Source organism: Fusarium venenatum (assembly GCF_020744135.1).
Source record: "Fusarium venenatum strain MPI-CAGE-CH-0201 chromosome Unknown EDB82scaffold_1, whole genome shotgun sequence".
NCBI lineage: Eukaryota > Fungi > Ascomycota > Sordariomycetes > Hypocreales > Nectriaceae > Fusarium > Fusarium venenatum.
In genome coordinates this window covers 5,716,705-5,739,236 of record NW_027072129.1, presented here as the reverse complement: position 1 = coordinate 5,739,236, position 22,532 = coordinate 5,716,705, and the positions used below count along the sequence as shown (strand labels likewise).

General features: G+C 49.1%; 7 protein-coding genes across 7 annotated transcripts; 2 read left to right on the top strand and 5 right to left on the bottom strand.

Annotated features, from left to right (window-relative positions):
• Positions 1–1,425: 1,425 nt before the first annotated feature.
• On the top strand, positions 1,426–3,992 carry EDB82DRAFT_551124 (permease family-domain-containing protein; the record flags this gene model as incomplete). Its single annotated transcript, XM_025730276.2, has 9 exons — positions 1,426–1,921; positions 1,971–2,060; positions 2,113–2,209; positions 2,264–2,357; positions 2,410–2,761; positions 2,811–2,920; positions 2,968–3,448; positions 3,504–3,628; positions 3,677–3,992. The coding sequence occupies exons 1-9, from the start codon at positions 1,742–1,744 to the stop codon at positions 3,990–3,992; spliced, it is 1,845 nt and encodes a 614-aa protein (XP_025589417.1). The 5' UTR covers positions 1,426–1,741.
• Positions 3,993–4,426: 434 nt separating this feature from the next.
• On the bottom strand, positions 4,427–5,521 carry EDB82DRAFT_520678 (ubiquitin carboxyl-terminal hydrolase; the record flags this gene model as incomplete). The annotated part of the gene is made up of 3 exons (XM_025730278.1): positions 4,427–5,374; positions 5,431–5,444; positions 5,500–5,521. 3 exons carry the CDS (start codon positions 5,519–5,521, stop codon positions 4,427–4,429), a joined length of 984 nt encoding a protein of 327 aa, XP_025589418.1.
• A 432-nt stretch (positions 5,522–5,953) lies between these two features.
• EDB82DRAFT_56945 (uncharacterized protein) lies at positions 5,954–8,757 on the bottom strand. Its single transcript, XM_025730279.2, has 2 exons — positions 8,257–8,757; positions 5,954–8,186 (listed from the first exon to the last, which is right to left on the bottom strand). Exons 1-2 carry the CDS (start codon positions 8,548–8,550, stop codon positions 6,180–6,182), a joined length of 2,301 nt encoding a protein of 766 aa, XP_025589419.1. The 5' UTR covers positions 8,551–8,757; the 3' UTR covers positions 5,954–6,179.
• Positions 8,758–9,075: 318 nt separating this feature from the next.
• On the top strand, positions 9,076–11,351 carry EDB82DRAFT_571623 (phosphatidylserine decarboxylase-domain-containing protein). The gene is made up of 4 exons (XM_025730280.2): positions 9,076–9,116; positions 9,179–9,883; positions 9,937–10,068; positions 10,116–11,351. The coding sequence occupies exons 2-4, from the start codon at positions 9,474–9,476 to the stop codon at positions 11,194–11,196; spliced, it is 1,623 nt and encodes a 540-aa protein (XP_025589420.1). The 5' UTR covers positions 9,076–9,116; positions 9,179–9,473; the 3' UTR covers positions 11,197–11,351.
• A 1-nt stretch (position 11,352) lies between these two features.
• EDB82DRAFT_487509 (Nitroreductase-like protein) lies at positions 11,353–12,444 on the bottom strand. The gene has a single exon (XM_025730281.2). It carries the CDS (start codon positions 12,173–12,175, stop codon positions 11,558–11,560), a length of 618 nt encoding a protein of 205 aa, XP_025589421.1. The 5' UTR covers positions 12,176–12,444; the 3' UTR covers positions 11,353–11,557.
• Positions 12,445–13,493: 1,049 nt separating this feature from the next.
• Positions 13,494–16,115, bottom strand: EDB82DRAFT_487507 (uncharacterized protein). Its single transcript, XM_025730282.2, has one exon. The coding sequence runs from the start codon at positions 15,704–15,706 to the stop codon at positions 13,856–13,858; it is 1,851 nt and encodes a 616-aa protein (XP_025589422.1). The 5' UTR covers positions 15,707–16,115; the 3' UTR covers positions 13,494–13,855.
• A 3,196-nt stretch (positions 16,116–19,311) lies between these two features.
• EDB82DRAFT_56746 (uncharacterized protein) lies at positions 19,312–22,025 on the bottom strand. Its single transcript, XM_065609854.1, has 5 exons — positions 21,719–22,025; positions 21,532–21,669; positions 21,180–21,481; positions 19,830–21,119; positions 19,312–19,710 (listed from the first exon to the last, which is right to left on the bottom strand). The coding sequence occupies exons 1-5, from the start codon at positions 21,797–21,799 to the stop codon at positions 19,350–19,352; spliced, it is 2,172 nt and encodes a 723-aa protein (XP_065465636.1). The 5' UTR covers positions 21,800–22,025; the 3' UTR covers positions 19,312–19,349.
• Positions 22,026–22,532: the final 507 nt, after the last annotated feature.

The window sequence follows — 22,532 nt, the reverse complement described above, 5'->3', positions numbered from 1 at the left end:
GCTCTAGTTTTTAGATCATTGAGAACCATAAGGATTCCTTTGTATATCAAACCCCATGTTGTTCTATCATACGTTTACAAATGCTATCAAAAGGGCGGTTAAGTGTGAAGATGAAATTATTTACTGTACTATAGGTTCTTATTAACTGCTTCTTGAGGCTGAAACTCATACTGAGTGTCATATGCGTCATTGAATCACCGTGATACAACGTCTAGGTTGACTGGCTATGCGAGCAAGGATCGGTTGTAATTGAGGCCTATCAAGTGGTGAGCGTCGGAAAGACTATGGGTGCATTGACAGATATACTTATTATCATTCCGACTGGATCAACATACACTGGACTGTTTAACGGTTGGATGGATCTTGACTGTAGAGTAAAGGCTCAACATGCTGGACAAATGCTCAGATTTGTGAAAGTCGAAAGAAAGTATACAACACTACAGGGAGTTTATATTATGACTACCAACTCGCGACAAGAGCTAACCCACTACAATACAGGCTTTGATATCTTATCATTTGTCATTGCATGATCGAGTGTCATTGTTCACCAGCATAACACAAATCTCGGCCAAAGTCATTCTCGGCCTTGTTCCCCCAGATCTAGAGCAAATCCAGCAAGAACCGGTTCATTTCGGCTACAGACATACTGAGTATTGTATCACGTCGGCATTAGCCAACCATTTCTCTCGCCACCTTTGATACCCGACGCCATCTCGCTTCATCAACTTCGGCGGGCTGCATTAGGTGAGACGAACGCCTGGTTTGTGCGACCCGGGACTCGTGTACTCAACAGCACTCTCGGTGATGGACACAGGGGGTCTAAGGGTGGTGATCTCATCAGAAAGGTGCTTCTGGGTGGATTCTTCTGCATTCAGGGGTAGGATGTAGTGTGGCCGGTCAAGTCGACGTTCAGGCATGTCGTGTCAAAATCAATAAACTCAAATATTTGAAGACTATAAATACATGGTGTCAAGTATCATCATGGATTTCTACACTGCTCATCCCAAGGTAGACATAGTAAAGGGTGTTTGCTGCAAACCACAGCAACGTCGTTCAAACACAAGACATGATCGATGCCATAAACAAGCCCTGCTTCCAAGCAAACATTTTAACGTATAACCGTATATATCTCCCTTCGTTTTGTTTTCCAAGGACAAAGCTTATGCTGTGCGTGTACTCGTACGTGGTGCATGTATGTATGTGTAAGCATCCACTATCCCATCTTGCGCAACTCGCAAACTTGGACTCGAAGTTCGAGTCCTGTGATGCATAGGTAGTTTTATTACCATAGATTCGGTAAGAGGGTCTCTTTTTTGTTAAGGTCTTTAGCTGCGGGGTTGGGGAGAGGGAGAGACAAAGGCAGTTGCTGGCTGGCAGTGGCAGCAACTGTCAGGGAACTTGACCATCAACATCCAACCGTGATCCTCTTACTTCCTTTCACTGTTTTTTTTCTTCTTTACCACTGCACACCTGGTCTTGTTTAATATAATTTTCGGATTCTTGGACATCACCGCTGGAAAGGAATCTTTTTTTCTTCATCTCATCTGGTGTCAACTTTTACTCTTCAAGGGCGTTCATTGGCGTCACAAACATCCCAACCTCGTCACTCGTTTCTCTCTCCTCCACATTCACTCGCTTCTTTTTCACATAATCATTCTGTCCGTCTCTCTACTGACCCTTTTCTGTCCTGTCTTTGACTTACCTTCTCCTCCTCAACTCAACATCACAACAACCCTCGGCGATGGCTACCTCACCTCCGCCAGTTCACGACATGATGCCTCCCCACGATGAGCAGTCTTTCGCCCAAGAAGAAGTCGGCCGCTCTCGCTTCTGCGGTTTTCGTGATTTCTGTGATAACCTCGATAACTACATCACCACTTCGCGTTTCGGTCATTTCTTTCGCCTCTCCGGTAGCGGTCACGTAAGAAATTCCCCTCTCCTAGACATCATCAACTGACCATTTCTCTAAGCCAGACGAGATTGCTGGGTCAACCTTTCTTCGAGAATGCCGGGCTGGCTTGACTACTTTCGCCACTATGGCATACATTATCGCCGTCAATGTACGCAATACACTCCAACCCTTATGCTCGACCTTTGGCTAATTTTTAATAGGCGGCGCTGCTCCAACAAACTGGTGGAACTTGCGAGTGTGATCTGGTAGACAGAAAGGCCTGTGACAAAATTGAGTCTTATATGGCTTGCAAAGAAGGTTGGCATGTTCCAAATTCTTTACGGCGTAGGTCAAGACTGACTGGAGTGATAGATATACGACGAGACATCATTACCGCTACCGCCGCCGTCTCAGGCATGGCGAGCTTCGCCTTCGGTCTTCTTACTAATCTCCCTGTTGCTATCGCGTAAGTCATTTTCTCTTGGACCACCTCTCAGTCCATGCTCACTCTTTGGTAGTCCTGGTATGGGTCTCAACGCCTACTTCACCTTTCAAGTCGTCGGGTACAATGGAAGTGGTCCCATTTCGTACCGTCTCGCCCTCACAGCTGTCTTTGTCGAAGGTCTCATCTTCATTTTTCTTGCTCTCACAGGCATGCGTCAGTGGCTCGTCAAGCTGATCCCTGCCACTATCAAGACTGCCACAGGTGTTGGTATCGGCTTCTTCCTCACTGAAATCGGTCTCTCGTACTCTGCTGGAATCGGTGCGATTACTGGTGGAGAGGCCACTCCCCTTACTCTAGCGGGTTGTCCTCAGGAGTTGTGGGACGAAAGGGGAGTATGTCAAGGAGGAGTAATGACAAGCCCCAAGGTCAGTCGAATGAGCTTCTAACCTAAGACTCGTGAGCTAATCAGAACAGCTCTGGATTGCAATCTTTTGTGGCGGTATTGTCACGGCCTTTCTGATGGCGTTCCGCGTCAAGTATGCCCTCATTATCGGCATCTCGCTTGTCTCTATCCTCTCTTGGCCGTACGTACCCCTTCATACTCTATCAACGTCTTCTAACAAGCATACAGTCGCGATACTCCCTTCACCTTCTTCCCTCATGACGCAGATGGAGACCGCCGATTTGGCTTCTTCAAACAGGTCGTTGTCTGGCATCCGATCGAGAGAACTCTCAACGCACTTGACTGGAACTTTGGCGGCTCAGCCTCCCATTTCGCCCTCGCCTTGTTCACATTCCTTTATGTCGACATTATCGATGCTACCGCCACTCTCTACTCCATGGTTCGTTTCTGCGGTGTCGTCAACCCTCGCGACGGCGACTTTCCCCGTTCAACTCTTGCATACTGCACTGATGCTGCTTTCATCTCTGTCGGCGCCTTGTTGGGAAGTTCTCCTGTTACCGCCTTCATCGAGAGCGGCGCGGGTATTGCTGAGGGTGGAAGAACTGGCTTGACTGCCATGATGACTGGAATCTGCTTCATTGTGTCTGTTTTCTTTGCACCCATCTTCGCATCTGTCCCCCCTTGGGCGACTGGTTGTACATTGATTCTGGTATGTATTCTCTCAGCTCTCGCTTTACCAGTGACAGAACTAATGATATGAGTAGGTTGGTTGCATGATGATTCGGCAAATCACCCAGATCAACTGGCGATACATCGGCGATGTTCTCCCGTCCTTCGTGGTCATGACATTTATCCCTTTCAGCTACAGCGTAGCTTATGGCCTGATCGCGTAAGTCATCCACGTCCTTCCCCCGTCATATGCACTAATCTTGATCAGTGGTGTTTTCGTTTATTCCGTTCTCAATGGCCTTGTTGGCATTGTCGTCTTTGTCTCTCGCGGCTACATCGAACCCAGCGAGTACGACCTCAAGGAGTACTGGACCTGGAAAGGCTCTGGTCGTGCACCTTGGTTCATCCGCGCCATCCGACACCGCAGAAACCCAGAGGTAGACGACCAACCCACCGAATCCGAGCATGCAATGACTGACCTCACCTATGCCGAACGCCGTGACCACAGCAGCTCCACTACGGCTGCGTCTGCCGTCAAAGACGAGCCCCCTATGTCCCCTCCCCCCGATCGATGGGTACGCTAATTCAGAAGGAATATTACTCACGCATGACCCTTCTATTCTCTGTATTGACCATTTAGGAGAGGTTCTTCAATTTTGGAATTGTGGGAAGGAACAGGACTTGCTTCTGGATGAGGAACACAGAGCGTTGACGATAATGCCCCAAAAACAGTATATGAACGCAGTGTTGGTATTGGCACGATCGAGCAACTCGGTGAAGAGGACAGGCTGCGTTCAGAAAAGGATAAATACTGAGATGTTAAATGTCATGTAGGAACGTATGAAATGAGATATGAACTGTATATATCATTTTCTTAAACCCATAAGGACATCGGGCTCTCGTCTTAAACGTTTAACCTCTATCGTGAAGTCAGCCATTAGCCTAGCCACAGTTGTTCATAAAACCTGGTCATATAATATGGTATCTCCATTCCACCGTGACACGTTCATTAAGTATTTCAAGCACCCATATCAACATCACCATCTCCATCGCCGCCGCCGCCACCACCTCCTGTTCGACCTCTGTAAGCTTGCTCCGCATTCTTTCTCCTCTCCAAGCTCTCCTTCACCCACTTGTCGCACGCGGCATCACCACCCTCGGCGATCTTGCTACGCACCACACCCTTCATCACCTCACCCGCGAAGCCAACAAAGTTGTGTCTTCGCAGGGCATTCTCAAACATCCAGTCTCGGCGCTTGCGTTCTTCTCGTGCCAACAACTCTTCATCGCCAAAGTCTCGCGCTCGCTGTCGCAGGTCCCGGCACATAGCTAGGAGGTTGAAGCGGATCTCAGTAGTATCGTAGCGTGCAATTCGGCGTTGTAGAACATCAACAACCTTGGTAGCAAAATCGTCAGAGCTGCAGGCACCGTGGGAAATGGGAGCGGGCTGCAGGCCGTCGAGCTCGTAGAGTGTGCCATTGATTGGCGTATAAGCGATGAAATGGAAGGCATCCTCCGCCTCTGCTCCAGTCTTGTCCGTCTCATCGGCAAAGGGGCTGCTGCGGGCAAAGCTGTTGTGCACCTCCCGGATAAGGTCAGAGTTGCTGAGCGCCTCGCCGCGGAATTCGGGTGGCAGCACCATGGTGAATTCTCTAAAGTCGCCTAGCTGCTCGCCTATCTCGACATCCTTCGTCTTGTTTAGCAACACGCTAAGGAGGGCCTGTGTAGCACAAGCATTCTGAATCGTCTGTGCGGCGAAGAAGATGTTCTCGGAGGCGGCGTGGTCGAAGGAGCCGTCGCGGGGTCCCTCGGGTGTCGCATATGGTTGATCGGTCGGGTACTTGAAGAGGAAAATCACGCCGTAGACGGGCTGCAGGGTCAGAAGCTCGGATGGGTCGAGGGTGAGGAGTTCTTCGAATTGGACGTCTTTGACGCCGAGGTTCTCGATGAGGGAGGTAAAAACACCCTATCGGCTCCTTGTTAGCTTTTGGAGAGGTCAACAGTAAGGAGCTCAAATCGTACCGCATCGGACTCAACTGTAATAGCTCAGATTAGCATTTTGATATGTATAGGAAGAGAAGAGAGACGAACTGGTATTCCATCCGCCACTCATTGTGACGACAAGTGCAGCGTTTCCAAGATTCAGCTGTCTCCAAAGATTGGAAAATAGAGGTTCGGAAGAACAATAGTTATGTTCTCGTTGTTGGATTACGTAGTTAGTGTGTGGGCGTCTTGGGGTATCAGTGTTGTGTGAAAATGACGATCCTGAAGCTTCAAAGGCCAAATACGAAGCTCCAGGCCGCACGACGTCTGATATCATCCACCACCGATAAGATAAGAAATTCGAGGCAGCAACAAAGCTACGACATCATCGTCGCATTGTCAACATTCCTGTCTGTCAGGTGCTTCAACAAGATTTCAATGGCATCAAGTCAAAATTATTGATTACTTGCTCCAAATCAGCCGCTACGGGTACTTGCTTTCTGGCCTTTCAAATATACCAGCATAAAAAATAGACTAAACAGGCAAGCTCTCTAAAAAGAAGCGCTAGCTAATGAAAGAAAAATCAACACAAGGGCCTGCGCCCGGCTGCCTTCTGGGACGAGTTTCCCATTGAGAGAAACGAAATAAAAGAAATGGAATACCATCAACTCCAGTATTCCCCTTCGGCCCAGCGCCTGACTTATCTGACACGCTGGTATAAACTTTTCCACTCGTCCCACGTCTCATCTGAACACATGCAACACATGCAACACGTTGAAAGCCAATACCTACAGGTCAATAAGTAATTCCCTGCGCTCGCCATGATGATTGCCTTCATGAACTCCTTGCTCGCCTTGTAGTCTTTCATGGTCCTCTGGTGCCCTTTCCGCTTGATCTGTCTCAGTACCTGTAGTCGTTCCTTCGCCTTCGTTCTCGGCCGGGTTTTCATTATTTTCATCATTTTGGGCTGCTGCTGCCGCTGCAGCTGCCTCGGCTTCTCTTGCTTCAGCTTCTGCACGCTCCCTTTCAGCTCGCGCTGCTGCTTCCAGATTGGCGATATGCCTTTCTGCGACACCTGGTGCAATACTTGCTAGAAACAAGAGACCAGCTCTTTCCAGACGTCTGACTTGAGAAAGAATCCAATTATCTGGACCTTGGTGCTGCTCCACAAGCCGCCTTGCCATCTCAGTAGGATCAGGGTTTGGTCTGGGCTGCGGGTTCTGCTGGTTACGCTGCTCTGGTGTGGCGGCACCTTGTTGAGGCCTTGGCTCCAGGGGAACCAAGTTCTCCAGGTGTCGTCCCAGAGGTCGCCAAACGTGATCAGGAACTCCGTTGAGAACCCCGGTACTGAGCACAAAGATGAATACGGCGATCACAATAATACTAAGCCATCGAGACCAGCTCGCATCAGGAGAAGTAAAAAACCAGATAAACAATGCCAGACGGAACAGAAGCCAAATTTGTGGCCACAACTGGAGAAGTAGTGGCGGAAGTGCTGCCATCGGTGGGTTGCCTCGATGCATCAAGGGGCCCATGAACGCCCCGGGCTCTGGTTCTTGACCTTGATTCTGAACTTGACCTTGGCCCTGAGCCTGACCCTGGCGTACTTGTTCCTGCTGGGGCACAGGCTGTTGAGGTAAAGGCTGGAGGCGTTGTTGATTAACACGAAGAGGCTGTCCTTGCGGCTGGAACTGTCCCAAGTAATTCGGTGCCAGGGGACGATGATGGTGATGGTGGTGGTGGTGGGGATGTTGTCTATGTTGCATATGCTCATTTCCAGCTTCCTGAGTTTGACCAATCACGGTTTGCCGCAGTTGCTGGAGTTGTTGAAGACTTGTTTGGGTTCTAAGACGTGGGGTGTAATACGCCTCAGAACTAGTATTATTAAACAGCAAAGCTCTCGGTCCTTCAGGTGATGAGAGAATGTATACCTCAGGCCCTTGCCTGGGTTGGGAACTTCGAGAAGCTGCAGTAGGAGCAAGTCGAGTAGAAGCGGGCTCGGGGGTCGCCCGTCTGCTAGACATGACAGAATACCCATGTGGGTAAACAGGTGCCGGCACTCCGGATTGTGTCAGAGGACGATTATGTAAAGAAGTGCTAGAAGCGCTCCGCTGCATTGCACTGGCCGTTGATGACGTAGCTTGGTTAATATCAGCACTTCGGATGATGTTATGTACGTCGGCTGGTGACATAGAGACCCCGGCACCACCGCTCCCATGTTGCACGCCTCCTCCAGTTCTTACAACCGTCTCGACCTGGTACGTGTGCCCGTTAGGTCCAACATGCTCGCGATATATAGTTTGGCCTGGGACTGGGGCTGGGCTTGCTCGGCCGCTACCGTCGCCTACTGGGACAGTCCCTAGGCCGTTGTCTCCAACACCGCGCATACCCATCTGAGCTCTTGTGCGCTGATTCTGGTTAACGGCTCTTGCCATAGCCTCTCGTTGAAGGTTATTCAGCCACTGTGTCATGTTCTGGTGGTGGTGTTGAAAGGCCGCAGCTTGCTCAGGGGTATGAGATGGAGAGGGTGACGGCATGCGTGGCTGAGGGAACGGGTTAGAAGTCGGAGGCATCGAATTTCGCCAAGGCATCTGGTATCCTAAGCCATGGCCTTGGATATGTGGAGGTTGTGGTCGCGGAGGATTCGTTGGCGGGGCAGAAGCGGTTGGGCTGGGACCTGACGCTGGTGCTGAGACGGGAGCAGGAAGCGCAGGAGATGCGGTCGCGGCTGAGGATTGGTTGTCTTGCACATCGCGAATAACAAGATGAATAGTCTGTTGCTCGGGGTTGCGGACCTATATCAAGGGAAAGCCAAGCAGTCAGTTGGTTGATCCATGGTCAACGGTGTATATGTAAGAAGCATACCACATCTGCGCCGAATATATCAAGCAAGGTGTCGGACTCGCGAACAATGGCGCGTCCGCGATGAATCAAGCGCTGATTCTCATCGGCTGGGCGCAAGGGAAGGGTCTGTCGAATCTTGTCCTTGAGCTGTTTGACCGTAGTGCTGGTGGCAAGATTGGGAAACAGCAGGGGTCGGGTCACGCCAACAGACGGTGACAAGACCTGTACGTTTACAGTTTGTCCATCGCCTGCTGAAGGTATGGTGGTGGTAGATTTATCGTCTTCAGGACGAGTCGTAGAAGGCATAGAAGCCATGATGATCAAGCTAGTGGCATGCCACGCCGAGGTGAACTAAGGGTGAATGAAGTAGTCCGAAATGTCGGAGTGAAGGAGCGGCGACTATGAATGAAGGATGCGACGGATCGACGTCGAATAAACTATGGTGCAGGAACATATATATCGATAGTCGATAACATGAAAGCTCGCCCCTCGTCTTTGAATTGAGGAAAAGTAGCGACTTATTGACTGACGTCGGTTTGTGTCGTCTTACTAACACTAAAAGGGTCGCATGTCAAGGGAGAAGGTCTGGCGGCGAATGAAGTAAAGATGAGTACACGAGATGATGCGCAACAAGTGAAGAGTAGGTGCTGTAGAAGCTGTGATAAAGAAGTGTATATGTTTGTTGGCCCTGAAAAAGGCAACGCTTTTGCGGAGAGAAAGGAGCGATAAATGGAAGTTGTGGTTCAATCAACCTGGATAGTGGTCAGGGTGGCCTTTTGCCATTTGGGGTCCTATCCGTCGTACCTACCTCAGGTACCTAAGCTAAGCTTCTCAGGTACAGGTAACGTAGGTCGGTGCTTGAGCAATTGCGGTGTCGGTAGGTACGTACTCCTGTATTCAGTTGGAGTTGCTCATCGCTGAGTTGGACTGTTTATTCATCCAGTCTTACCCACATCTGTTCATCTCGAGCTTGTTCGAGAAGACACCCAAAAAAACCATTCTCGGCGGTCGGCGTCTTTTGCATCCGAGACCTACCAAGATGTGTGCGACTAACTAACTGGAAGCTTGAGTCGCAGCCCATCGTCATCATTGGATTTTGACGTCAACACCCGTCAAAAACCAGGGTGTCTCAATTCTCTTTGAGAGACTTCATCTGTCTCAATTGAACTCTTCTCTTCTACGACAGCCTACAACCCCAAGTCGGCAGCGTTTGGTCGCTGTCGCTTGTTTCTGCCGCTATGGCTCCAACCCTTGGTCATGGCTCCTCCCAACTCGGCAGTCACATGCTCCGCAACTCATTCTATACCCACGGTCGTTATGCAACCTCTGGCTCGCCATCTGCTTCGCGACACATGCTCCAAGCCTTGACGAGATCGCGATGCCTATCACGGCCTTCGGCCTCTTCAATTCGAACCTTTGCCTCCAACTCGGGCAAGAGACCGAGATTCTCTCAGCGCCTTGGTGAGGCCATGCGCAACACCAAAATCCAATGGTACCAGATCCCTGTCGGTCTAGGTATTGGATTCCTCGGTCTCGTTCAATTTTATAAGGTCTCTTCTCGCGAAAAGGAGAGACATGAGATGGAAGAAGGACAAGACGGTACTAGGACGCCGAAAAAGCGTGCCAGAATTCGTCCTGACGGCCCTTGGTACGTCAAGTATTTCTGCCCCTATACCTCGGTCAATGCTTACTCGAGTTTAGGCAAGTCCAAGTCATGTCAACTCTGCCCCTAAAAGCCATCTCTAGACTTTGGGGCCGATTCAATGAGTTGACCATTCCTTACTATCTTCGAGTTCCTGGTTTTAAGCTGTATTCTTGGATCTTTGGTGTCAAGTTTGTCCCCCGCATATATTGTGGCAAACTTATGCTAACGAGCTCAGTCTTGACGAAGTCGCCGAACCCGATCTCCATGTCTATCCTAACCTCGCATCCTTCTTCTACCGCACTCTCAAGCCCGGTGCGAGACCGCTCGACCAAGATCCTCATACTCTCGTTTGCCCCTCCGATGGCAAGGTCCTCCAATACGGTCAGATCCAAGGCGGTGACATCGAGCAAGTCAAGGGTATGACTTACAGCATCGATGCTCTCCTTGGAAAGAACACACCTCCTGCAAGCATTTCGGGCACTTCTGGCACTACTACACCTGCGACTAGCCTAGCTTCCACCGACGTATCGGACGAGGAAGCCCTTATCAAGCAGGATGCGGAATTCGCTCAGGTCAATGGCATCTCGTACACTCTTCCCGATCTCCTTTCCGGCACTGGAAAACGTGGTCCTTCAGTAAAGGATGAGTCCATGCCCGCATCTCCTGGTACAGTTTCTGAAGTTGGCGCCGAACTCGCTCTGGGTGAGCGACCTTGGTACGATGTTGTATCACCGGATAAGACTACAGCCCTCTACTACGCAGTTATCTACTTGGCTCCTGGCGACTACCACCGTTTTCACTCTCCCACAAACTGGGTCGTCAACCGCCGTCGCCACTTCGCTGGAGAGCTTTACAGCGTATCTCCATACCTGCAACGAACTCTACCTGGCCTTTTTACCCTCAACGAGCGTGTAGTGCTTTTGGGTCGTTGGCGTTGGGGATTCTTCAGTTACGTTCCAGTCGGTGCAACCAACGTTGGCTCTATCGTCGTCAACTTTGATAAGGAACTGCGAACCAACAGTCTGTTGACCGACACGGCAGCGGATCGGGCAGCTGAGGAGGCGGCCAGCAGGGGTGAGGTATATCATGGATTTGCCGAGGCAACATACGAGGCGGCCAGTCCTATTCTGAGAGGCCATGCACTTCGACGCGGTGAAGAGATGGGTGGCTTCCAGCTAGGTAGTACTATCGTACTCGTATTTGAGGCACCTGCACACAAAGTGGGTGACAACAACGAGCACATCGGTTGGGACTGGGCGGTGGAGAAGGGACAGCAGGTTAAAATGGGACAGGCTCTGGGAAGGGTGGTTGAGTAAAGTAATGCATTCTGTATAAAGAACAAAATCCCAGTTGAGCGTTTGGATATTTGCATATAATTGTATACTGCTCCGTATAATGCATCAGCGCATGAAGCGTTTTCTGTTTATCATAACTGTTAAAATGAGTACATATCCAGATACAAAGCGTACCCAGTTTTACTTCTGAGAAGTTGGTCCATACATCACGAAAGCATAAGTGACCAAGAACAAATTTTAGATGTTGATAACAATAGTATTGTTTGTCCATTACGTGAATGGTGAGCTTCTATACTCTATCTCTAAATGCTAACGGTTCGCTAAAAATGCAGGCTCCCATCCCCAGTCTAATTGACTTCTCGCAAGCTTTTTAACATTATGTTTAAGCACCAAAGACCTTGACACGCTCCTCAAGAGGAGCATATGTCTTGGGGCCAGCCTCACCCTCCTTGGCACCAAAGACGAGCTGAGCGTTGAGAGTCCAGGTGGAGGGGATCTTCCAGGTCTCGGCAACCTTCTCATCGATCAGAGGGTTGTAGTGCTGGAGATTGGCACCGAGACCCTCGGCCTCGAGAGCGGTCCAGAGAAGGTACTGCTGGATAGCAGCAGACTGAACGGCCCAGGGCTCGAAGCGGTCGGCATAGATGGCAAATTTGCCCTGGAAGGTCTGAATGGTGGCGTTGTCGACATAGAAGAGAACAGTTCCGGCGGCAGCCTTGAAGCCGGAGACTCGCTTAGCAGTGGCCTCCCAGGACTCTGCAGGGACAATGGCGCGGAGGGCATCAGATGTGATGTCCCAAAGCTTGTCGTGCTCAGCACCGTAGAGAACAACGACACGGTTGGTCTGGGAGTTGAAGGATGAAGGGCTCTCGAGGGTGGTCTGGTTGACGATCTCGGTGATGCGCTGGGTAGCGATGGGGAGGTTCTTGGAGAGAGCGTAGTGAGAGCGGCGGTTCTTGGCCAGCTCAATGAGGGCGTTGGCAGAGAATTTGGCGGCCATTGTGAGTGATGTTTAGGTTTGTGGATATAGGTTGGTATGTGTGTAAGTGAGTTGAGTGAGAAGCTGTTGATGAGATAGGATGGACAACGGGGAAACAGTCGAATATATAGCAATATCTCCCTCACATAACAAATCTTTATTAAGCTACGACGGCACTATTCACCTATTTTGCCCCGCCCGGTATATTGAACCCCTCCATTAACAACTTTGGTCCCGAATCGCGCGAGAAAAAACGACACCAGACCCTGCCGGTTCTTTGCAATCGCAACCTCCACTGACTAATGATGCAACACCGGAATCGCATCACTCAGGTACAAGCTTATACTGATCGAGTTAGTCTGTTTGTCAGCCACCCGCTCCCACCTTTTTACTTGCGCGCGCTAAGTCGTGTGGAATGCCATAAACATTATTCAGCCGGATATATAGGCTCAATAAGGATTAGAGCCGGAAGTACTGAAGCTACCCTGAAGTAATCATGTTCTTTTCTCTCTCTTTTTCTTCCAAGGACTTAGGATTCATTAGGTATTGCCAGTCAATATTTAGTGGTAAGAATCATGAGCCTAGTATAATTCGTTAGGTCTAGACTACTCACTCGAGTCTCGATACAATACAATTGCGCCATATTCGTGCGATTGCACCGGTATCAAGTGGAGATCGCGTGTTAATCAAACTCAGATATACACACAACTCACCGCTACAGACGCTACATGGTCTACTGATGTGTAGGTACGGAACTAACACTCTGTTTAGAAATAGATAGAAACTTGACATGCAACAGTAACCCAATTGTTATCCATGAGAACCATCGCTGATTGCTTGAAAGGCCCCCACCCTTCTTGGAACAGACTTTTACTCATGCATCCTGACTCATGTACACTATGGTCATTCTGATAGAACGATGTTGGAAGCTAACCCCAGATTTCCCTCATGTTGGCTAGACCGCTATGATTTACAATACGCGCGCGCGCGAGATGGATGAAGCAAGCGGAACATATACTCGGCTGACAAAACACGGCTTCGGACCCTTGCATGCCACATCCCACTGAAAAGCGAGTGCCGAGCCTATCAGACTAGGTTAGTCGCCAGAAAGGGAAGTCTGGCGTCAGGAACACATCTACACTCATCAAGGGTATGACCCAGTAGATTGAACAAAAACACCCATCTCGTCTATCTGATAATAGCCCTCGTCTGTGTATCCGTACTTGCCATACCTAGTATACGGCAATCTCTACATAGTAGTCGTTAATCGCAAAGCCTTCCAAGTTTGTAACACGACAAAGATGGATGAACCCAATAAATGATTATCAACGGTAGCTTGTGCACTTTCATGTTTAATCAATTGATTTTTTAAATTTTTCAATATCAAAAAGGGTAGGACAAGATCTGATAATCCTTATCCTGCCACCATGGGTATTTTCCATAAAGGAAATAGTCAATATACAACCCGCAAGAGAAAATAGCCACTCATACCCATAAACCTATAACGCCGTTACTATGCCCAATGCTCCCCTCGTCTCGAATCAGAAAATGCCATATGCTATCCCCCTCGCTTGTGCAGCAGCCTTCTAGTCTGTGTCGGCCGGCATTCTTGAGTTTTGTTACAATGCCCTTGCACTACCAATTCATCCTTTGTATGAAATAAATATCCAAGCTTTTCCGGTGTTCCATTTGTTTTGTCATTTACCACGTCTCGGAAATATACTTGCCCTCTTCCTTTTTGAGCATCCAGAAATTGCGGGCCTCCTCACGCTCCAGGTTGCCTTTTTCCATGGCGACATCGCAGAGGGCATCCTCGACACCCTCACCCATACCCTTGCTGCTTCCGCACACAAAAATACGGCCGTCTAAGGAGTTGATGATGTACCAAACCAGGTCAGACTGGTTCATAACCTCTTCTTGCACATACTTGCCGGTACCGACTCGGCTTTGAACGACACGCTTCACCTCTTCCTCATGAACGCCCCACTCGCCACTGTAGATCTCATCCACCAATGAATCTCGGATGCCCTGAAGGACCCAAACCTTGTTGGCGCAATTGGCCTGCTTGAGACGGCGCTGGACGAAACCACGGAATGGGGCAATACCAACACCGGCACCGATCAGAAGCATAGGGCCATCGGAGTTGAATTGCTTGGCCAGAGGATTGGCCATCAAACCCTTGAACATCGGGATGAATATTTGAGGGGAGCGTTCACCAGCAGCTTGGGCTCTCATAAACTTGTGAGCCTGTCGCTCAAAAAATCCAGATCCAACGCCGGCACGGCAGCCACGTCGCCAATCCATGGAGTCATGGACCGTAACAGCAATCTCGATCAAGCGACGCTGAGCATGTTCTCGGAGGGTATATGATTCGGTAGGATCGTTGGAAAGAGAGTAGAATCGCGGCATGAGCTGAGCTTGGACAGATAGGAGTTGGTCCATGGGAGGATGAGAGCTAGGGAACGCGTTAAGGATTTGAGAGAGGGTGGTGTGGGGACCACCACGGAAGTCGGAAAAGATGCTGGCACCTTCATTAGAACAGAGATACTCAAGGATCTTCTTCTCGTTAGGGGCGGTGGCATGCTCCGCAATGACACGGAGCAGCTCCTTGGTAGGAGCATAAGACTGAATATCGGTGGTCCATGTGAGGAGCTCACGGCGTGTGGTGATGAGCTCGCGGGCCTTCTCGTCACCCCAGACAGTAGGCCAGCGACCCTTAGTTGTCTTCATGAGAACAGGCTTGTCACGCTGGAAGCGTGGGATCATGAGAGCATCAAGAATCTCATCAACCGAAATCTCGTCATTAGGGGCCATTACACCAATGGCGCCACCAACCTTGAAGTCGAAAACTTCCTCAGGAGGGTAATCGGTAATATCAAGATCGAAGTGGAAGGTTCGCTTCTCGGCACCAGGCTTGGTGAGCTCACGAGTGTTGTGGATCTTGGCCGGGTACACGTTGTGGGGAGGATGAGGCTGGACGAATCGAGGAGGTTGAATGGCGGTATCGACACCCTCATATCCAGGACCAGGAACCAGAAAATTGTTCTTGGAGGAAGTGGACAAAGGGGAAGACTCAGAATCGGAATCGAGTGAGACAGCTGAGTCAGAAGGAGAAGAAGTCGGCCGAGGAATTGATGTGAAAAAGACAGTTTGCTCGGGCATAGGAATGATGCCGGTCAGGTCGGCAGGAATCTTCTCAAGTCGAAGTCCGAGTGACTTGAAAGCATCATTGTCGGGCAGAGGAACCTCCTCATACTCAACGTTATTTCGGTCGCTCATACAGCAAGCACCACCACAGCATCGGCCCATGTACTCAGCTGGTGTCTCACCAGTGATTCGCTGAATGTCTCGGGCATTTTGAGCAATCAGACGTGTAGATGCACGACGACGGCGCTCGAGAGGGATGACTGGCTCATCTTCTTGGGAGTCGGAATCGTCTGAGTAGGTTAGCGAGGGTGCAATTGAAGGAGCACCCTCGGCCATGATGAGTTCGTGTTGGGGTTGAGTGGCGGGGTTGACGATGCCGTCAATTCGAATAGCAGGAGTAGTCATGATGGGCCAAATGTGTTTATGAGCCACCCGCTGGAAGTTGTTGTTGAGGAGCCGAAGTGTCGGGTGTAGATGTTGTTGAAAAGCTCTTCGCAACGAGTAAATTGTGCCGGTTGTCGCAGAAATAGCGTGGTTCGATTTAGGCGACGTCAGGATTCAAATAGCATGACGATGCAGCAACAGACAGGGATTGTAAGTACTGTCGTCTGAGAGGTAGGTAAAAGATGTTTGTAAGGTTCGTGAAGATTGATGACCTGCAGATGCAATTGACTGATAAGAAAAACTCTGTTGCCTTGGGTTGTGAGGAAAGAAGAAGCTCAGGAAAGCTGGAGGGGGCAAAAGACTCAAATACAAGTGGTAGCGGCCGAGAGCGGGCGGGAGGTTTTAAAAAATCCAATCCATTACTCTTGTTGCTGTTGCCATTGCCATGGATAGCGCCCCGGTGCGGGTTGGGGAATCTCCACAGTAGGACTATTTGGTGCTTTGCATTGGCACTGTTGGGGGGGGCGTGTCACTAAAACCAGTGGATTACCAGTGGATTATCTTGACAGTTTTTGTCCAACTTTATACTTATACATAAACAAATAGACATGAGTGTTTAATCAAACATGCAAATATTACTAGAAATTGGAAATGAGTCCAGGTACTGATCAGGCCATTTCACAGCATGATGCTCATCTCTGGCACTCGCGATGATTAGATAACGTCGCAATCCAGTCACCCGGTTATTCTCCTTTCCCCAGGCTCAGAGTCAGGCCCAGGTCCAACCCCAGGAAACAGAACCCGAACTCGAGAAGGTCCCTGTCCGGCTCCAAGCGATTCTAGCCCCCCTAAGCTGATGTGGATTTGGCGCATAGCACAATAAACAGATCATGCCAGAACATGACGATAGATGGATGCGTGGTAATTGCTTACAGGTAGATATGATGATCAGATAGGAGGCTTGAGGTTTAACACAGGGTTGTTGACTAAACTCGAACATGGAAACATGAAAGTAAAATGAAGTGTGATCATGTCGCAATTTCGTTATCAATCAATGCTTAATCAATCAGTCAATCAATCAGGCTAATCAATCAGTCAGTGCTTTGTCTCACCTGCTGTAAGCTGTGCAAGACACGTGGGTCAACCAAAGTATCGAAACCTTTGCTCTCCCTCGGCCTAACCTTCTACAAACTCAAAAATATGCACCCTCTGCTCAATAATTATGCCACTTTTGTTATCATTTATCGATAGTTGGCGCAGGGTTTCCCTCTGCTTCTCTTCCATGACGGGTTATGAGCTAATGCTTGCCGATCCAGTGACCGGTTTGTGCAACACTACCCGACTTGCATAAAAGTCTTTTTTGATTGGTCTATCGGCTCTTGGCCCCCCTTATCAATCAACCACTCAATGAATCTTTCTTTGTCCTGACACATCAAGATCAGTGAGATCGTTGTGCAAACCCTGAGCAATTAGCTCCACAACGTCAATCTCGCAATCCAAAGTCCGATATCGAAGTTGGTCACTTGACCAACGCAAGATATAATATCTATGGTAGTTGACCGACAAAACAACTCGACTACAATCTATCCTATAGAGAACTCGGCCGATAGAGCCAGCAGCTAGAAAAACTAGAAAATTCAAGGTTGGTTCTAGGGTAAGGACACTTGCATAACTCTCAAAGCTGAACCGGTCTCTCCGACACCATCATCTCTCACTGTGAGAGATCGGCAGGCCCTGAATGATTAAAGGTATTCTTGGATAATAACACCCAATCTCAACATGATCAGATCAACACAGTGCTGCAAATTACAATCCAAGGGGTCAACGACGTACACATGCGTATCATACGAGCTGTGTCTTGTTCGGATCTTTTCGGTTCATTAATCAACAGTGCAGCCCTTCCATTCATCATTAAAAGTTATGAGGCTCTGTCCGGCTATGCTAAGCTCTGGTCAGAAAAAAACAAGGGTTCGGACCTGGAACCAACCACGGCAGGCGTTTATCTAACCGAGTCAACGAGACAACGGTTCCCAGCTTCGGGTCAGGCCACCACAGACATTGTCATTAAAGAGTACCGCCTATTTCCGCCATTGTGGCATGTCAGTTCCCAACAATATTGTATAATTAATAGGAGTTCAAAATCAGGTTATACTGCGTAGCACCAGGAATACCGGAGTACAGGAACCGGATAGACATCCTCTTACCCGTTTATCGGGATCTGATCCACAACCGACCCTCCAGTGAGTAGTAAGCGGATATTATCACGTCCGATGGCCGAACCGAACGTTTCCGTGGGGCTTTCCGAGGAAAAGGAAAGGAGATCGACTGCCGTCTGAACGACCGAAGGCGACGCCCGCAGACGAAAATAATGCACTCTATTATCAGATACAAATCTGAGTATCGACTTCGCAGTATTTCCTCTCCCTCTCCCCGCATTCCTTCATCCCGATTCGTTCGAATTCAAAGAGTCGAGTGAGTTTCTTCTCTATTCGACACCGATAACCATCCGAACCGATGTATACAAATATACACTCCGAGTAGCAGTTGCAGTGCTGATTTGTGAAAGGAGTGACATGGCATGGCTGAAGAGTCACATGCCTTCTTCCTATTATCCATTTGATAGATCAACCCCGAAAACGATATTGCACTGTCTTGACTCTGTTTCTTTCTTCTAGCTCCGAGTCTAGCTTGGACATAAACTTGGATACCCCGGCTCCGAAAGCTCTTTTCCTCTTGTCTCCTTGTCAAATGGTGTATCCCCACCAATCGGATTACCCCAACAAACCAGCCAAAAAAGTTATCAGATGGACTTGCCTTTATCAATCCAATCTAATCTTGGAACATCCATCTCCCTTGAATGTTGAGATTAGATGCATCTCGTTAATTACGATGTGCACCTCGACCGATTTCGGAACTAATCGAAACAAAAATTCTTTATTTGAGACAAACTGCGCAAATACCCACAGCCTCTTGTTGAGTTGCTTTGTTGTCCTTGCACATATGTACATATGCATGTGCTTCTCAGCCAATGCAGCTTGCCTACCAATATATGGATACATATCCATTGCAGCATTCGCATGTACAACACACAAGCGCAGAAGTTAGGTAAATTGATACCATCCTTGCTAAGTGAATTGGTCTGTGTCAGCTCTCCTTTACTTCCTTGTCCCCAACCACAAACATCAACCTCGTCAGGGGATCCGTTTCACCGACAGAATCTGTTTTTGTGTTGCCCATAGAAGCTTTTTCCAGAGCAGGTATCATGGAAAGGAGCTCGATCCTGAATTTCTCACATTTCTAATAGTGACTTGTCCCACTGGAAAGACGACGCAATATGTACTCAAACCCTGAATGGGTCTGATTGTCGGTCATGATCAGATAAGATGGGCAAGATTTACTTTTTTGTGTGGGGTCTACCAAACACATCCAGCTAGCCAGCCCTTTGACTATCAAATAACCACCTTGGTATGGATACCTAGGTGCCCAAGCAAGGGTGTCTCCTTTTCGTATCGTACATGGAAATATGGCTTGAGAGACGGCTCCTTATGCCATCCTGACCAACAACAAATTGCTCACTCCCGCTCCTGAAATGACATGACTTTGATCGAGACATATCAAGGCTACCATTCCTTGACTCCCGTCTTGATGCCGAGGTAGATGTCTTTTACCAAACCTGGAAATCCATCTGATGGACCCGAGCCTGCCCGTCATCACTTCCCTGCCGCTCCAACTTGCGCCGCTGTTCCTGTCGCTCTGCCGCTGATATTTCGGTTGCTAAGCTTTGCTGTTCTTCGTCCTCACGTGCATCTAGGTATGCCAACTTGATGTGGATTGACCCCGTTGAAATTCCATTGCAGCGCAGGGTCTGCCATGCTCCGAGCTTTGGAAGCCGTCCTCGCGTGACTAGTTCACAGAGGTCAACATGCACCTCGCCAATGAGCTCTAGCATTTGAGCCCCCCATACAGAAACTCTCAAATGGTAGCACATTGGTGAATTATGCACCCGAAACCTGAAATCTTCGTTCCTAAATCCATCTTAGCTTCAATGTACTGTTGGCCTCCCACAAGAAGAATAGTTATGGTAAAACTCCAAGACTGACAATATCCCCCCGGGATCTGTATCAAGGGTTATTATTTCACTCACCACGTTGGTTTCGGTGTCGCTTTCTCGGTGGGTCGACTCTGCTGGACATCGTATCCATACCAGAGCACGCAGGTATGGCCGATTCTGTCGCCATCCAAGTCCGCTTCGCCAATCGAGACAACTAAGCGATTAGATCCCCGATTGCTTGAGCCTGGTCGCTGTTTAAGACTGAGGCGCGTGTTAATTGGCACCGAAGTCAGCTGTTTTGGGCCCAGGAGCTCAACTGATGATGGCTTGTTTCGTCTTTTGCCCATTCTTACCTGACCAGCAATGGAGCTTACGGCCCCATCTCCTGGCAGTCGATTCTGCCTCAACGCCACCAAGCTGCCAGGCCGTGAAAGACACGAGTCATAGCCAGAGTCAAGACTGCTGAGCCCTGACACGGATCTCATTGGGGAAGTACAATCAAACAGGTCACCAGTTTTGCTTCCTGCCATATGCCTAGTAATAGGAATTGGCGTCGCCGCATTTTCCAATGCCGCGTCTCTGGACAAGAGGTTGCGGGTTCTGACATATCCCACAAACTGAGTTGCCGGATGTTCCGGCAGCAGATTCCATACGACGACCGGCACGGACAAGATCAGAAGAGTTGAATAACTGCGGTAGACAGCCTCGACGCTCACATGCGTTGCCAAGAGTGGAAACTGCTTCAGCCATCGGGCACAACTTGCGGCATCAAAGACCTGGTCCTCTTCCAATGCAACTGTCAAAAGAACATGCGGTGCCGCTCTTTGTCCTTTTGCGTCTGTGGCCAATAAGGCCTGGATACGATCCTCAGCCGAGAGGCAGGTATCGGACTGTACCCTCTCTGTAAAGTCCCTGAGGCTTGGGTCAGGGATCGCTCTAGATGACGATATTGAGCCAGACTCTTCTTCAGGCATCTTGCCTAGCGTGATGGAAGAAGCGCGTGCATTGGATGTTGAGACAATGTAGGTGGGTGTTTTCCTTGACTCGACCAATACGCCCTGCGAGGAGCGATCAGGAGGTGCATGTTTGAGTCGAGTCAAGATCTCATTGTGCAGCATGGCAGCAGAGAAAGGAATTTGTGAGGCCCATTCTTTCAATACCTCGATCAAGGTGTGAGTGAATGACTGTGCACCTGGGCTAGACGTCCATGTCTCGAAGCCGCAAGCTGCAATTGTCTCCATCATGTAAGTCGTTCGCTCGGTCAAGGGCGCGGCACTTGCAGCAGCGCAGCAGTCGAGAAGAAGAAGGACATCGCATTTGGCCGTTTCAAACAGTGTCTGTATCGCAGACCACTCTACTGTAGCGTAGCTTTTGTCGCGCTTGCTGTCGTGGAAGATGGTTAGTTATGGTCGAATGGTAAGATGATGGAATATTGGAACATACCAAGACCAGGTCGATTGCCGTGCTTTATTGATAACTCCATGCCCACCATAGTAGATGATGAGAAGAGTATCCTCATTTTCATGCTCTTCGACGAAGCTCAGTACTTTTTGGTTGAGCTTGCGATGGGAATTGGAGGTGGGAATACGAAACTTGGTAGTTGTGAAGTTGTACAAGTTGAAGACCCTTCTCAACTCATTGACTTCATCCTCAACTTGAAGTTCGTCTTCATCCCACTGTATCAGGAGAACTTGGACATCGCTGTATCGGGAGTAGTCTGAATTGGGAAACGCCCTCTTTGCAGACTGGAACGTGTAAGTGGTAATATAAAATGTCTATGGAAGGAAGTACATACTGTCTGGAGATCCTCAATGAAGCGTTCAAAGTTTTCTATGTGATGATGCGACTTTTCTGTGTCATGAGTTGAGAGCGGTGGCAGGCACACACTGGAAGTAAGAGACAGCGAAGTATGAGTTGAAGTGTCCGAAGCCTGCTATCTAGAATAAGAGATTGAGGTGCGGTGATATCGCGCTGGTACCTACCACGAATGGACTTGTTGAACTGCCACTTGTTGCGCTTTGGAAGCCATCAAACTTGGCCCCAAGTCCGTGAAACTCTGCCATGTTGAAGGGCTAAGACGGAAGTCTACTAATCCACGATTTGAGGGTAATAAGAAGAGTGATGAACTACGAGTCTACAGACAGACAACATGATGAATAAATAGATCAACAACACTTGGCGAATGTGCAATCAACCCCTACCAGTTCTTACTGCTCCGCCTCGCGAATGGTGAAAATTTTTACAGATTGCAGTTGGCTCCCTCAAAGGATTGAACAACATGTTCGCATCCAATATTGGCTGGTTCTGCGGTCCATGAAGGTGGCTGCAGTTGCCTCGTCTGAGCCGCCCTGACTGTTGTGCTGTGCTGGCAAGGCATACACGCAAATGCAGTATATATGATGGTGAAAACTCAGATAAGCCAACGAGAGGAAGAGAAAACTGTCTATCAAAGCAAGGTTCCTGTATCGTGATGTGAAAAACTTTTCAACAACGGGCGTCTGGGTGTAAGCATTGGTTTACAATGATTGGTGATGGGGGATTGCCTCATGCTGGGAAGTGCAGGAACAGCGCGGGGGATGAAGAAGGGGAGAAATAGGAGGAGCGGAGCGGATCGAGGAACAGGAACGGGAACGATTAATGGTGGATGGGTTAATCGGGCGAACCATTGCATTTTCTGGGGTACAGATTCTGCAACATGCACTCGTATGGATTAGGCAATGTTCAGTCTTTTGTGAAGCTCGAGTTGGTGTGCAAGTCGTATGACTGTAGATATTGTGTGTGATCTATCGACTTGTG

Bases quoted from the DNA above. Each gene is read 5' to 3' on its own strand.
- EDB82DRAFT_56945 (XM_025730279.2), bottom strand. From the start codon at position 8,550: ATGGCTTCTATGCCTTCTACGACTCGTCCTGAAGACGATAAATCTACC. The intron at 8,187-8,256 runs GTATGCTTCTTA...CCCTTGATATAG, and splicing joins ATATATTCGGCGCAGATGTG to GTCCGCAACCCCGAGCAACA.
- EDB82DRAFT_571623 (XM_025730280.2), top strand. From the start codon at position 9,474: ATGGCTCCAACCCTTGGTCATGGCTCCTCCCAACTCGGCAGTCACATG. The intron at 9,884-9,936 runs GTACGTCAAGTA...ACTCGAGTTTAG, and splicing joins ATTCGTCCTGACGGCCCTTG to GCAAGTCCAAGTCATGTCAA. The intron at 10,069-10,115 runs GTTTGTCCCCCG...TAACGAGCTCAG, and splicing joins TCTTGGATCTTTGGTGTCAA to TCTTGACGAAGTCGCCGAAC.
- EDB82DRAFT_487509 (XM_025730281.2), bottom strand. From the start codon at position 12,175: ATGGCCGCCAAATTCTCTGCCAACGCCCTCATTGAGCTGGCCAAGAAC.
- EDB82DRAFT_487507 (XM_025730282.2), bottom strand. From the start codon at position 15,706: ATGACTACTCCTGCTATTCGAATTGACGGCATCGTCAACCCCGCCACT.
- EDB82DRAFT_56746 (XM_065609854.1), bottom strand. From the start codon at position 21,799: ATGGCAGAGTTTCACGGACTTGGGGCCAAGTTTGATGGCTTCCAAAGC. The intron at 21,670-21,718 runs GTAGGTACCAGC...TATTCTAGATAG, and splicing joins GTTCAACAAGTCCATTCGTG to CAGGCTTCGGACACTTCAAC. The intron at 21,120-21,179 runs GTATGTTCCAAT...CTTCCACGACAG, and splicing joins CGGCAATCGACCTGGTCTTG to CAAGCGCGACAAAAGCTACG.